This window comes from Erythrolamprus reginae, chromosome 1, assembly GCF_031021105.1.
Source record: "Erythrolamprus reginae isolate rEryReg1 chromosome 1, rEryReg1.hap1, whole genome shotgun sequence".
Classification (NCBI taxonomy): Eukaryota; Metazoa; Chordata; class Lepidosauria; order Squamata; family Dipsadidae; genus Erythrolamprus; species Erythrolamprus reginae.
Genome location: NC_091950.1, coordinates 368,448,901 through 368,462,206, shown reverse-complemented (window position 1 = coordinate 368,462,206; position 13,306 = coordinate 368,448,901). Strand labels below are relative to the sequence as shown.

The 13,306-nt window shown below is 39.2% G+C and overlaps 1 protein-coding gene across 1 annotated transcript in view; it reads right to left on the bottom strand.

Annotated features, from left to right (window-relative positions):
* MTA3 (metastasis associated 1 family member 3) overlaps positions 1-12,549 on the bottom strand; it is a 141,544-nt gene extending 128,995 nt beyond the window's left edge. The window contains exons 1-2 of the mRNA XM_070734529.1: positions 12,247-12,549; positions 2,118-2,185 (exon numbers count right to left, since the gene is read on the bottom strand). Coding sequence (XP_070590630.1) covers positions 2,118-2,185; positions 12,247-12,274 — 96 coding nt within the window. The 5' untranslated portion in view covers positions 12,275-12,549. The remainder of the gene's footprint in view (positions 1-2,117; positions 2,186-12,246) is intronic.
* Between the last annotated feature and the right edge of the window lie 757 nt (positions 12,550-13,306).

The following is a 13,306-nucleotide window of genomic DNA, read 5'->3' as shown; positions in this document are numbered from 1 at the left end:
TTGGTGTAACATGGGCATAACTAGGGAAGCCCATGATTTTTGTTGCAGCTGCATTCTGCAAGATCTGAAGTTTCCAAACACTTTTCAAAGGTAGCCCCATGTAGAGAACATTACAGTAGTCGAACCTCGAGGTGATGAGAGCATGAGTGACTGTGAGCAGTGAGTCCCGGTCCAGACAGGGCTGCAACTGGTGCACCAGGCAAACCTGGGCAAACATCCCCCTCGCCACAGCTGAAAGATGGTTCTCTAATGTGAGCTGTGGATCGAGGAGGACGCCCAAGTTGCAGACCCTCTCTGAGGGAGTCAATAATTCCCCCCCCCCCAGGGTTATGGACGGACAGATGGAACTATCCCTGGGAGGCAGAACCCACAGCCACTCTGTCTTATCCGGGTTTGTGTCTGTTGACACCCATCCAGACCCTAACAGCCTCCAGGCACCGGCACATCACTTCCACTGCTTCATTGACTGGACAAGGGGTGGAGATGTACAGCTGGGTATCATCAGCATACTGATGATACCTCACCCCATGCCCCTGGATGATCTCACCCAGCGGTTTCATGTAGATATTGAATAGCAGGGGGAAGAGGACCGACCCCTGAGGCACCCCACAAGGGAGTAACCTTGAAGTCCACCTCTGACCCTCCAATAACACTGACTGCGACCGACCGGAGAGGTAGGAGGAGAACCACCGAAGAACAGTGCCTCCCATTCCCAACCCCTTCAGCCGGCGCAGAAGGATACCATGGTCGATGGTATCAAAAGCCGCTGAGAGGTCAAGAAGCACCAGGACAGAGGATAAACCCCTGTCCCGGGCCCGCCAGAGATTATCCATCAACACGACCAAAGCAGTTTCCATGCTGTAGCCGGGCATGAATCCTGACTGTTGAGGGCCTACAAAAATCGGCTTCTTCCAAGGACCACTGGAGTTGGAGAGCCACCACCTTCTCAACAACCTTCCCCATAAAGGGAAGGTTGGAGACTGGCCAATAGTTGTTAAGAATGGCTGGGTCCAGGGAAGGCTTCTTGAGGAGGGGGCGCACAAGTGCCTCCTTGTAGGGATCCGGAAAGGACCGTCTCCTCAAAGAAGCGTTGACAATCTCCTGGACCCAGCTCCGTGTCACCTCCCTGCTGGCTGAGACCAGCCAGGAGGGACACGGATCCAGTAAGCAGGTGGCGGAACTCACAGCTCCAATGGCCTTGTCCACTTCATTAGGTGTCACCAGATCAAACTCTTCCCAGACAGGTGGACAAGTATGGGCCTCAGTCACCTCGACTGACTCGTTGTCAGTCGACTCTGTTATCCAATTGGAGTCGAGGTTTGCCTGGATCCGAGCAATTTTATCAGCGAAAAACGTGTTAAAATCCTCGGCACTACTCTGTAAGAGCTCTCTAACTCCCCCCTGGTTAAGAAGGGAGCGGGTCACCCTAAACAGAGCGGCCGGGAGGTATTCCGCTGATGCAATTAAGGCGGCATGATACGCGCATCTTGCCGCCTTGAGTGCCACTTTGTAAATCTTAGTATGAGCTCTTACAAGGGTTCGGTCAGATTCAGACTTACTCTTCCTCCATCGCTTCTCTAGACGTCTCTTCTGGCGTTTCAACTCCCGGAACTCCTCGATAACCAAGGAGCTCTCCGGGGTCTAGTGCCACAGAGAGGTCGCAACTGCGCAATCCGATCAAGAGCCTCCATTGCAGCCTTATTCCAGGCTACGGCAAGAGACTCTGCCGAACTGTGGACGAGTGCATCTGGAATAAGCCGAAGCGCCTTTGAAAGCCCTCTAGGTCTATCAGAATTAAAAACATCTTCATGTTATTTAATATTCCTTATTTGACTTATACCCTTCCTTGTATATTTACAACTATAAACTTTAGTATAAATTTATAATAGAAAATAATTCATAAAATACAGTTAAAATTATAAATAGGGAAAAAATTCTAAAGTATTTCCTTTAAAAAGTGCTAGTTGAAAAATATTTCTTAATTCTTTTTAGGCAGAGGATAGTAAAAAACAATACATTTCCTAAGGAAATCCATTCCTTAGTTTGAGAGCAATGAAGAAACTGTCTCCTGAAGAGTAAGTTATAGTTTACTTTTGAAATTCCTAAACATCATATACCTTGTTAAGTTCTTCTATTCGCCTGATAAGATATGGATTGCTTGAAGAATTTTCAAAATAAACATAATCTGTAAAAAAAAGAAAAGAAATAAATTTAAAATTCTTCAAAAAGCAATATTACAACAAACAGCAGTATTACAACAAATTTACGCATGCAATGTTCTTATTTCTACAACAGATAGTCTTATTTTATTTCAACAAATTTATAGTTTATAAATAAATTATCTTCTCACCTTCCAGGCCTAACCAAAGAAAACATCATTAATAATTCTATAAGCAATGACTGGTATTCCATTAAAATGACTAATTTCAAAAACTTTGTTTCAGTATTACATCAATTCTCAAATAATTATTTTTGTAATAATTAAGTTAATTAAATTACCCTATTTTTCAGAGTATAAGACATATATCCCCCCAAAAGAGAGTGGAAAGGTTGGTCATCGAATACAGGCATTTTTGGCCTCCCAAAGTCTCGCCCCCACAGAGAGTTTGGGAGGCTTGGAGAGTGCTCCTGGAGGCTGCAGGAAGGCAAAAGTACCCCCATTTTGTGAAAAAATCGGAGAAAATTGGAGTCCTTTTTTCCTTCTTCCATCCCCAGGAGCATTCTACAGGCCTCCCAAACCTCCCTATGTACCCCATTTTTGCAAAAAAAGTGGTAAATAAATGGGCCATTTTCCACAAAAATGAGGGCATTTTTGCCCTCCCCCAGGCCCCAGAAGCACTCTGAAGACATCCCATTTTTGAAAAAACAGGTGAAAAAAAATTGGCTGGGTTTTTTTATATGCAAAAAATGGGGGTGTTTTGCCTTCCCCAGCCCCCAGGAGCACTCTGCAGGCTTCCCAACCCCTCTGTGGGCCCCATTTTTCACAAAAATGGGTGAAGAATTGGTCCATTTTTGCAAAATGTGGGTGTGCAGATGGTGTGGGAAGCCTGCAGAGTGCTCCTGGGGCCTGGAGGATGGCAAAAACTCAGTTTATGCAAAAAAAAAAAAGCAGCCCATTTTTTTTAAAAAATACCTCCAAAAAACCCCAAACCTCCCCCCCCCCCAAAAAAAACCTAAAACAAACAGGACAGCAGAGAATTTGAGAGACTTGCAGAATGCTCCTGGGGGCCAGGGAGACAAAAAAAAAATCTTACTTACCCCTTTCAAATCTTGGTGCATCTTACACACCGGTGTGTCTTATAATCCCAAAAATATAGTAATCAGGTGCTAACAAATGTATTACATGAATGACATAAAATTAGGTAGGTGTATAATGGCCTCCCACCAAATAAGGCCTGAAAATGGCAATTTCTAACTAACTTAAGTTCAGAAAAAAATAGAACACAACATAGCACAAAATTGTCTTTCATGTTAACATCTTTAACATGAAACATAGATTCTTCAGTAGTGTGTCAAATATTAGTACAATAAACTTCGCTGTAGGATAAGCCACTATTTAACCACTTATTGGAGGAAGAGACATCTGCTATGGCAATAGTTTATCAAATGCATCTGAGATTTTATGCATGTATATATGCATAAACAGGAGTGCAATGTTTTACTCACATACATTTTACACATGTGTAAAACAGCAAGTAAGATTTTATGCATGGACTTTTTATGCATACACTTTGTTCACCAGTTACAACTGAAATTGTTAAAGCAAAACATGTTAAATTAAGGGTTAGTTGTATACTTTCTCTCTTTTAAAATCCAAATTATTGTTGCTTAAGAAACCTTTCTTTACATTAATGTGAATTATACAGGCCTTTATTTTAATAATTAAGTATATTTTTGGAAAAGCTTCAGTCACCATTGCATTTTGGATCAAGATTGTAGCTTTTTACTCCAAAATATGGTGGATAATTAATCCAATCCAATAAGGCTTTTTTTTCTCAGCAGCATGTTCTATAAAGAACCAGAGTTGTGAAGTATCTTGGAGACAATTCATCTGGCCTTCATAATATATATGCAAGAATCTTGTGACTATAAGATAATTGATAAATGCCTCTTCAGTCCCTGCTTTAATAACTGCTTCCTTAAATAACTGTAGCAAAGAAGAACCACCCAATCCAGTCAGTTCCATTGTTGATTATCCTTGGGAAGATTCTCCCAAAATTTTATCAAAATCTGCTTGTTTTCAATTTCCATAACTGATTTGCCTTTTTTTCGAGAGCAAAAGATAGTAATTCTCTTCTATCTTCTATATGACAAGGTTAAGAATTTAAATACTAATTTTATGTACCCCTCCTCCTTTAATCTTCAAATTAAATTTTAGGGCTGGATACTGCTTAAATTCAAAAGAAAAAAGATACATTGAAATTAGGTGTAGAACACATTACTTCTCTACAGCTCTCTAAAACAGCTCTGCCACAGCTGGCAATTATTAGTCTTTGGGGGGGGAAATTTAAATAAGCAAATTAACAATAAGGAAGATATTAAGAAATGCTTATGATCTTTTGTGAGAGCTACACTCAGAAATGGAGAATTCATAATCTATGTCAGAGTAACCCCATCCAGGGATTCTTACATGTATTGCTCCATTCTGTAACCCTCTCACAGCCTGTGGGATGGTTATAGATCAATTGTAAATTGCAATCCAATTCATCTGAAAAATTCACTTACTGAAATAATAATGACACTGAAATAATTAATAATAGTTACTAGGGAGTGTTCAGTGGGACTGCTTCCAATAGGATTGTTTGAAAGCAGACTAAAAAGAGATTTGTAGGCCCCTATGTAGATGTCTATCAAGAGTAGTCAATAAAAGTTAATCACTAATATGCAATTGAACTTTAAAAGCTTAAGAAAATCAGGACTAATTTCAATTTCAAACATACTTATACACAAATAAGTTCCTGTAACTTCAAGGGAATTTTCTTTGTATGGAATTGCATCCACAATAAATTAGTAAAAAATCTGCAGCATTGTATCTATGAAATCAATGCATCCAATCAAGCTCTCTGGAAAAAATGTCTTTCTTTCAATATACAATCATTTATATTTTTGTTCCATGTGAACATTACTATACTAATGAATGTTCAAGTTGCAAACTTTTGTCAGTACAACAAATCTATCTGAACATGAGGGAGGGAAGGTTGGAAGAAGGAAGCAAAGGGTAAGCTTCCAGAACAAATATGGATGCGGTGGGCCAGAAACCAACTCCAGCCCACTCTCTTCCACCTTATGGTTTTTATATTGTGGTTTTTAATATTGTAAGACACCCAGAATCATCTATGAGTTGAGGTGCCGTATAAATTTGTTTAATTAATAAATACAGTAGTTGGAAGAGGCGTGCCTTTCATATGGAATATGGGACTGCTTCTTCGAAGATATTAATATTTGTATGTTAATCCATCATGCGGTTGTTGATGAAAATACTGGGAGGGAAGGAGGGAGGGAGGCCAACATGGATTTGACTATGAAGTTAAACTTATATCTGAATCCTTTTCATTATTTTTCACCTCTACCCAATTCTGCATTTTCAGAATTGTATTGTATTCTAACTACCATAAAAATCACACCTGATCGTGTGGGTAGTTTCCTGAGGAGCTACTTAGTGTAGTGGGCAGCAACCTCATCATTTTGCCTTTTGGTGTATATGATTTTTTTAATTTCATTTCATTTTATTTATCTGTTTGTATTGTATCACAATCAACAAAATAATTCTAGGTGATTACTGGATAAATTTATAAAATAGATTTATAAGCTACCCTGCGTCCGTCAGAAGAGAGACAGCTTATAAATCTAATTAATAATAATACATCTAATTAATTATAAAATATCACAACATGGTCTTAATAGTCCAAGTATGCCCAAAAATGTAGGAAAGACTCCTGTTCTGTGTGTTCTCATAAGTAGGATGTCCTTAAGTGGCACAAAGGATTACAATTATAATTTCACTTCATTTCCTAAATGTCACCCATTGATGATATTGCCAAAGTGAAAGACAAAAGTGAGAAATACAAAACACTTCATTTAGAAAAGTTGTATACAAGTAGCCAGACTACTTCCTCCTTTCCATTCCTTGAGGCATAATTGCCGGCCTCCTGGTACATCAAGTGCAGAAGGTAAAAAGCTCCTTAAGATGAAAAACAAAAGCATTCATTTTCCAGGATTGAGAAAAGTCTTACAACATCCTTCTCACAGTTTTCAAGAGAAAGCAAAATAGTATACTGGTTTCCTATATTCAGAGAAGACAACCAAAAATACTTGTATTTCATTTAGATAGGTATAAATTATTTTGCTTCATTTCATTCTAAACTGAATTCAGAGGAGAAAAGGAATTATCAAAAGCCACCTAGTTCATCTAAAACTAAGATAAGGCTAAATTAAACATATTATTCTACTGTGACAAACTCAGTTTTTTAATGACATTCCGAAATAAGGACATTTATTGCTATATAAAATATCCTGCAACTGCACATCTTTTCACAAAGGCCATTGTGATCTGAGTTGAAATTCTAAGCTAATACAAATATAGGTCACAATCCTGAACTGAACTAGTTTTGATCATCAATACTAAAACTTTTATTTCCAAATCCTTTTTTTTGGGGGGGGGGATTTTCATATGCTGCCACGAGTCCTCGGAGAGGGGCAGTATATAAATCCAATAAATAAATAAATAATAAATTAAAAAAGCAGGGCATTATATCCATTAGGAAACAAACATTCAATCCTTTACTGCTGTTAGATGTAATACAGCCTGTTTAAAGACTATACATATCTTCATGAAATTCATGAATTTCATGAAGATATGCAGAAGTACAACATATAAAAAGAAAGAATACTGGCATGTTGCTTGGACTGTTTTTTAATAGTTTATAGTTTTAGATATTCATATTTGACTTCTTTTTTTTGTATTTGTATCTTTTTATATTGTTGTAAGCCTGAGCCCTTCGGAATTGGGCAGCATAGAAGTCGAATAAATAAATAAAATTTTGACAAAAGTTGGAATAAAATATTAAACGAATAAATTAATACTCAGTGAATAAAGTGATGGTGAGCAAATCACAGCATCTGGTGAAACATGCTTAGTTTGATTAACTTATAAAGTTATTGAAAAGGACCAGAGCAACAGCAGAAGTGTTAATAAACTGGGCAAATATTGAAGCATGTGTATGGCCACTTAGCAACATGCCAAACACTTCAGAAATATAGTAATTGCCCACAACATAATCTCCACACATGTGAACTGCTCAATCATAAAACTGTATCACTATGGAGGGGGTGGTGGAAAAAAAACAAATAAAATTTTGATAGGAAGGATCAAATTATCGTACATTATATTATACTACTTAGTAAAATTTCCCAGAGGAATTAAAACAGCAATGAAACTTTCCTATAGACAAATCAAATATTTTATTTATTTATTTATTTATTTATATTTATTTATTTATTTACAGAAAAAAATTATATGACTACAAGTTTTGTTCAAAAAGTGACTCTGTGCAACCTATAGAACCCATCAAGCCAGAGTGGGAATGTTAGGGGAGGAGAAAAATATAATTCGGAGATGAAAACTCAGTTTGCCAGCTAAGCAGAGTTATAACCACTCATTTTCCCCCTAAATGAGCTCAATTATTATATATTCCTATTGCTATTTTTGGACAATGCTGCATGGATTTGCTCCATCTTCTTTCAGGTATAATTTAAGAAACCTATGTCAATAGAAAACATATTTCAGCCAAGCCAAATTCCACAATTTAGACCCACTATCTTTCACATTTATTAGTGAATTATTTCCTCTTAAATTTATAGGGTTTTTAATAAGCATGGATGGAAGTACTGTATAATATCAGAGTAGGTTGTAAGAAAACCCTGATCAAACAAAACCAGTATGGAATGAATATAAGTTAATTTGTTACACTTTCTTTTATTTTCTTTTGTTTCTCTGTTACACATCTATAGCTTCAAATGCAATGTGAAATATACTTCAGTTCTCATTTATAGTTAAGATAGACACTGGAAACTAGCAGATTTACCATATTTTCTATTAGACACACCGGAGTTTAAGATGCATCTTAGTTTTTGAGGAGGAAAATAAGAAAAAAGCTGATTAGCAGGTGGGTCAGCCTCCCAGAATACCATCAATCAGTTGTTCCCAGCTGTGAATTTTAGGAACAGGTTCATTGGTTGGGAGCTCTGTGCCTTGCTTTTTTTTCTGCCTCTAAAACCTCCATTTCCTTTTTTTTCCTGAAGCTCCATTTCAGAGGCTTTTTTTAGCCTCTGAAACCTCCATTTGAGAAGCTGAACGGGCTAGATTTTAAGTATAAGATGCACCCAGATTTTCACTCTCTTTTGGGGGAGAAAAAAATGTCTTATACTCCAAAAAATACGTTATTGTGTAATTTCATGCCTTCCAGAATTTTAGATTAAAATTCCTACATTTTTTTTGTCACTGGTCATATAGGCAAGAACTGTTATAAATTAAACACACCTGGAGAATATTTGAGGTTAATACCTTTTTTTTTTCACCTCAGCTGTATATTTCAAATGCTGTTCCACAACAGGTGAAAGGCAGTTGTCAGAGTAGTGTGTTCCTTGGCTTCAGGAGTTATAAGGAAAGCCAATCACCACGTTCTTCCAATAAATTTTACTAAAAGCAGGAAGAACCTGTTGGTCTTGAGCTAGTCTACATATAACCATAAAAGGAGTGACAGTAATCCCATGTCAAGTTCATCACCAAAGCTGACACACCTCTGGCCAGATTTGGCATCATGGATGCTTGTGCTGCTACTTCTTTTATTTTTAATTTTGGGAAGAAATATGTCTAATTGCCATGAATAGCAGAATGTGCTAAATCTGTGCCTGAGATGAAACACCACAAATTGTACTGGAGATTCCTTAATGGAACATTTGAATGGAGAAAGGTGGGACATCAAAAGTACCCATAGCATTTTCCCCACAAAGCGGAGTCATAGACCATCTGGCAGTATTGCTAAATTCTGGTACTTTTGTCCTGATCCTTGGTATCTGTCTTAAGTAAGGAAATGGGAATCCCTGACTGTTGGATCTACAAGGGTATTAACACATATTCAAGATTCAAAAGTATAGCTTTTCTATAGTCCTCCATTTCTTCTGTTTCCTAAACAGAGTTTTCAGTCATTTCTTCCCTCCATTATTGTCTTTATTCCAATTTACTATTACTTTCTAGCATCATTATTTGAAAATACAGCTATGGCCTGGACAAGATTGATCTATTTCTCTTTGCCTTCTAGGTGAAGAAGGTATGTTTCTCTGAACAGTCTTTTTTTAGTAAAGAAAGCAAACCTCCAGCACATACAGCAAGACTGTACCAGAGAAAAGCCAAGTCCTCCTTTCCTTTTTTTGTGTAAGAAATATTAGGGAGAGGGACATTTATTTCAATGTTTTAATTTATATTGTCCCAATTTGTTTATATAGCTATTTAGCTCATCCCCCAGCTGATACTTACAAGAACTTGAATTTATAGTCATAAAATGTAACATCTCTCCACATAATTGCAAAACAGCTAAGACTAGAAAAGGCCTTCTCATGATAGATATTATTATTATTATTATTATTATTATTATTATTATTATTATTTATTGGATTTGTATGCCGCCCCTCTCCCTTATCCAAGTTTATGAATATGAACTTAAAGAATATCATTTCATATTCAAGTTTTCATTTCTATGGAGGAAATATTTGTAGTGTTTTTTGTACAAATTAGGGACCAAAAAGAGTGCATAGTAAAGACAGTGATAATAATCTAAAACCATTAGAAATAATAATGCACATCCAACTAGAATAAGGACCAGGTTTACTATCTCCTAAAGCCAACACTATTTAAGTGAAACTTTACTCCAATTTTTGACATCTTCATTGAAGAACATACCAGTAAGAAACAAACATCTTTCATTTTTGACCAACCAATACAGCAGGTGAAAAGTTAAGATATATGTTCCAGGTACAAAAAGGAATAAAGGAGACAAAGAAGTAAGACATGCACTACTCAATAGTGGCCTCTAGGAAAATATACAAACACTCCATAAGCCCTCCATTTTAGCAGAAGGTAGGCACTGAGACCCATAATTGGTATGTTCCCTTATATGGAATGTAGTGTTTCCTTGTAGGGAATGTGAAGAATATAAGAAATACTGCAGAAGTATTTCAGGATCTGTAATATTTCTAAGAGGAAATCCATTTATTAGCAATAACCTGAACTATAATAACTCACTCCAGAAACTTTCGTTTATCCATTATTTAAGCTGATTCTTAAATAAGATGCCAAAGAAAGGTATTCTATTTCAAGGTGAAGAACAGCATCTGGAGTAATAGTGGTAATAGAGCAGATAAGGGAAAGAAAACTTTTTTGCTTCCTAGTGTTTTTTCCAAAAAGGATTTTCCCACAAGGTCTGCTGTTTTCAGATCAATTGAGGGTTGATCCATTTGTTCATCCATTGCAGTAATCTTACAATGAGATGTGAAATAAATTTAATAAAATAAAAAATAAAATTGACCAACCAATTTGCCTGCTGAGGTTGTTGTGGGCTGAGAGAAAGCAAGTAAGATTAAGATTAAGATTTATTAGATTTGTATGTCGCCCCTCTCCGAAGACTCGAGGCGGTTCACAACAATAACAATACAATACATAGAATACAAATCCAATAGAGTTAAAAAATGAGATTTAAAACTCATAAATATTAAAAGCAATCATACTGCACAATCACGTAGCCTAGAAGTCACTCAGTTGGCTTTCATGTCTAAAGTGGGATGAGATCTGAATTGTTTCTATGTCAGCTAGGAAGTAGTATAAGATTGCTTCCTAGCCTTTTAAACTTTTTTTACAACTCACACCACCAACATACCAACATAGGTAATGGATAATAATAATAATAATTTATTAGATTTGTATGCCGCCCCTCTCCGAAGACTTTAGAAGTTTAGAAGTTCATTCTATTTCCAACTATAGCATGCTGGACACTAGCAAGCTACGAAGACAAACATTTGTCACACTTCTATGGAGCCCATCTCATCTTTCTGGATAGCAGAATTAATAGATTATTCATGCCCTGCATGAAAAAGGATTCCCTTCTACTACAAACTAGTGTCAATGGGTGAATGATAGAATAGTTTTTCATTATTTTTTTCTACAGAATTCTACTGCATTGATAACTTCTATGGGCCATTTCTTCAGCTCTCTGTTGTTGATGGATGTTCTTGCTAGAATTTCAATTCTAATACCCTCTATTTATAAAATGTATTGGCCACCCATCTTATCACAGGGCAACTATTTGTTGGCGTGCTTGTTTTATGTATTTATCACATTTAAATCCCGCTTTTCCTTACATCCAGTTCAAAGACAACAACACTGGTTATTTCCTTTTCCCTCCAATTGTATGCAGCAGCCTGTGACCAATAGGGAAACAGTCCAAAATATGTTAATGTAGTTGAATGGGAGTTTGGAACCCAAGTCTACCTTAGTCCTATTAGGCCAACTGCTTAAACTGCTTCATCACCCTGGAAGAATGGGACCGACCAGCGCAGGGGGGATGCTATCCCAAGCACGCTTGCAACAAAACACAGCACTGCTGCATTGTCGCCCTTCAGCTACAGAGGTTACCCCTCTCCAAGGCGACCCACTAGGGAGAAGGCCGCCTGCCCGTTTGCACGGCTGAGGACGCCTCAAGATGCCCCACACTTGATAAAGGGAGGGAGGGAAAGGCTTCCTACCCGAAGCTCACTTCGGATGCTCGGTTTCCTTTCCCGCCCACCCCCACCCCCAAACGTTAGCCCAGCGACTACAATTCCCGGGTGGAAGGAGAGGGGGGGTCGTTTGGTCTTCGCGCCTTCCCCCTTCATCATCATCATCCTCACCGCCACCATCAACCACCACCTTGGCATGGTGGGTGGCGGCCTCCCTCGTCAGGTTTTTCTCGTCGGAAGGAACCACGGGGCTCGTTCTCCCGGGGGGGTGACCGGGAGATTCGGGTGTTGGGCTAAGCTCAGCTTCCAATCTGCACGCCCCTCTCCTCCTTGCTGCCCCCCCCCCTCTCCCCAACTCACTATCTCCGTCCCTTCGCGCCCTTCGTCGACCGCGGGGCTCGGAGTCAAGGAGCCTTTTCTAGCGAGTGCAAAAACCAATGGCGGGGGCGCGTGAAGGACCCCCCCTCCCCAACATACCTCCCACTCGATACATGTTAGCCGCCATGTCTGCACTCTGCGCCCTCCTTGTTCTGTCGCCGCCGCCGCTGCCGCCGGGCTGGGGAAGGGGAGGAGCGTTGAGTCGCTCTCGTTGCTGTTGCTACTTTTTACGCCACTCGCCCCCGGGCAAATCAGGGTGCCGGGCGGCTCTGCAGCTTTTCTGGCCAACCCGCTTGGGGAGGGAGGGGGGAGGGGAGAAGGGGATCCGAATAGAGCGCAGGAGGCGAAGGGTTAAAACTAAGCGCCCGGGCCTGCCTTTCTGGGCAGAGCAGAGATGGCCGTGGGCGAGCGTCGTCGTCATCATCGGGAGAGGAAGGGTTAAAAAACTTGCCTCCCGTGGCTCTGTCTTCGGGAAAGAGAGGAAGCTCTTCTGGGTATTGGGGGGGGAGGGTGTTTGTTATAAGAGTCGCATACTGGGGGCGCTCAACCAAGTACCCGAAAGGGAAGGTTTGGCCTAGCTCACAGGTACCTTCTACAGGAGCGTCAGGATACCTCCCCCCCCCAAAAAAAAGAGGGGACTACGAAGCATAGTTGGCAAAAATCCATAGGAGTTTGAGATAAAGAGAGCAGTATTAAACCTACTTACTATTTTATTAATTAAATTTGCATGCCGCCCAACTCCCGAAGGATTCTGGGCGGCTTACAACAATCTAAAAAACAACAGAAGAACAATTTAAAAACCCAGTTAAAACAATCATACAATCTAATTGTGGCCAGATCTACAAGTGTGTCAAGTGTGACTGCAGGAAATAAGACTTTAGTAACTGAGTACTTGATGCATGAAACTCACTACCTGACTATAGTACCTAACCCCCAAAACTTTACCCTTAGACCAGTGATGGTGAACCTTTTTATTTCCTCGGATGCCAAAAGAGCACATATGTGTGCTATCACACATGTATGAATGCCCACAGCCATAATTTGATACCTGGGGAGGGCAAAAACAGCTTCCCCCACCCACCAGAGGCCTTCTAGAGACTGGAAACGGCCTGTTTCCCAACTTCTGATGGGCTCAAGTAAGCTCACGTTTTGTCTTCCC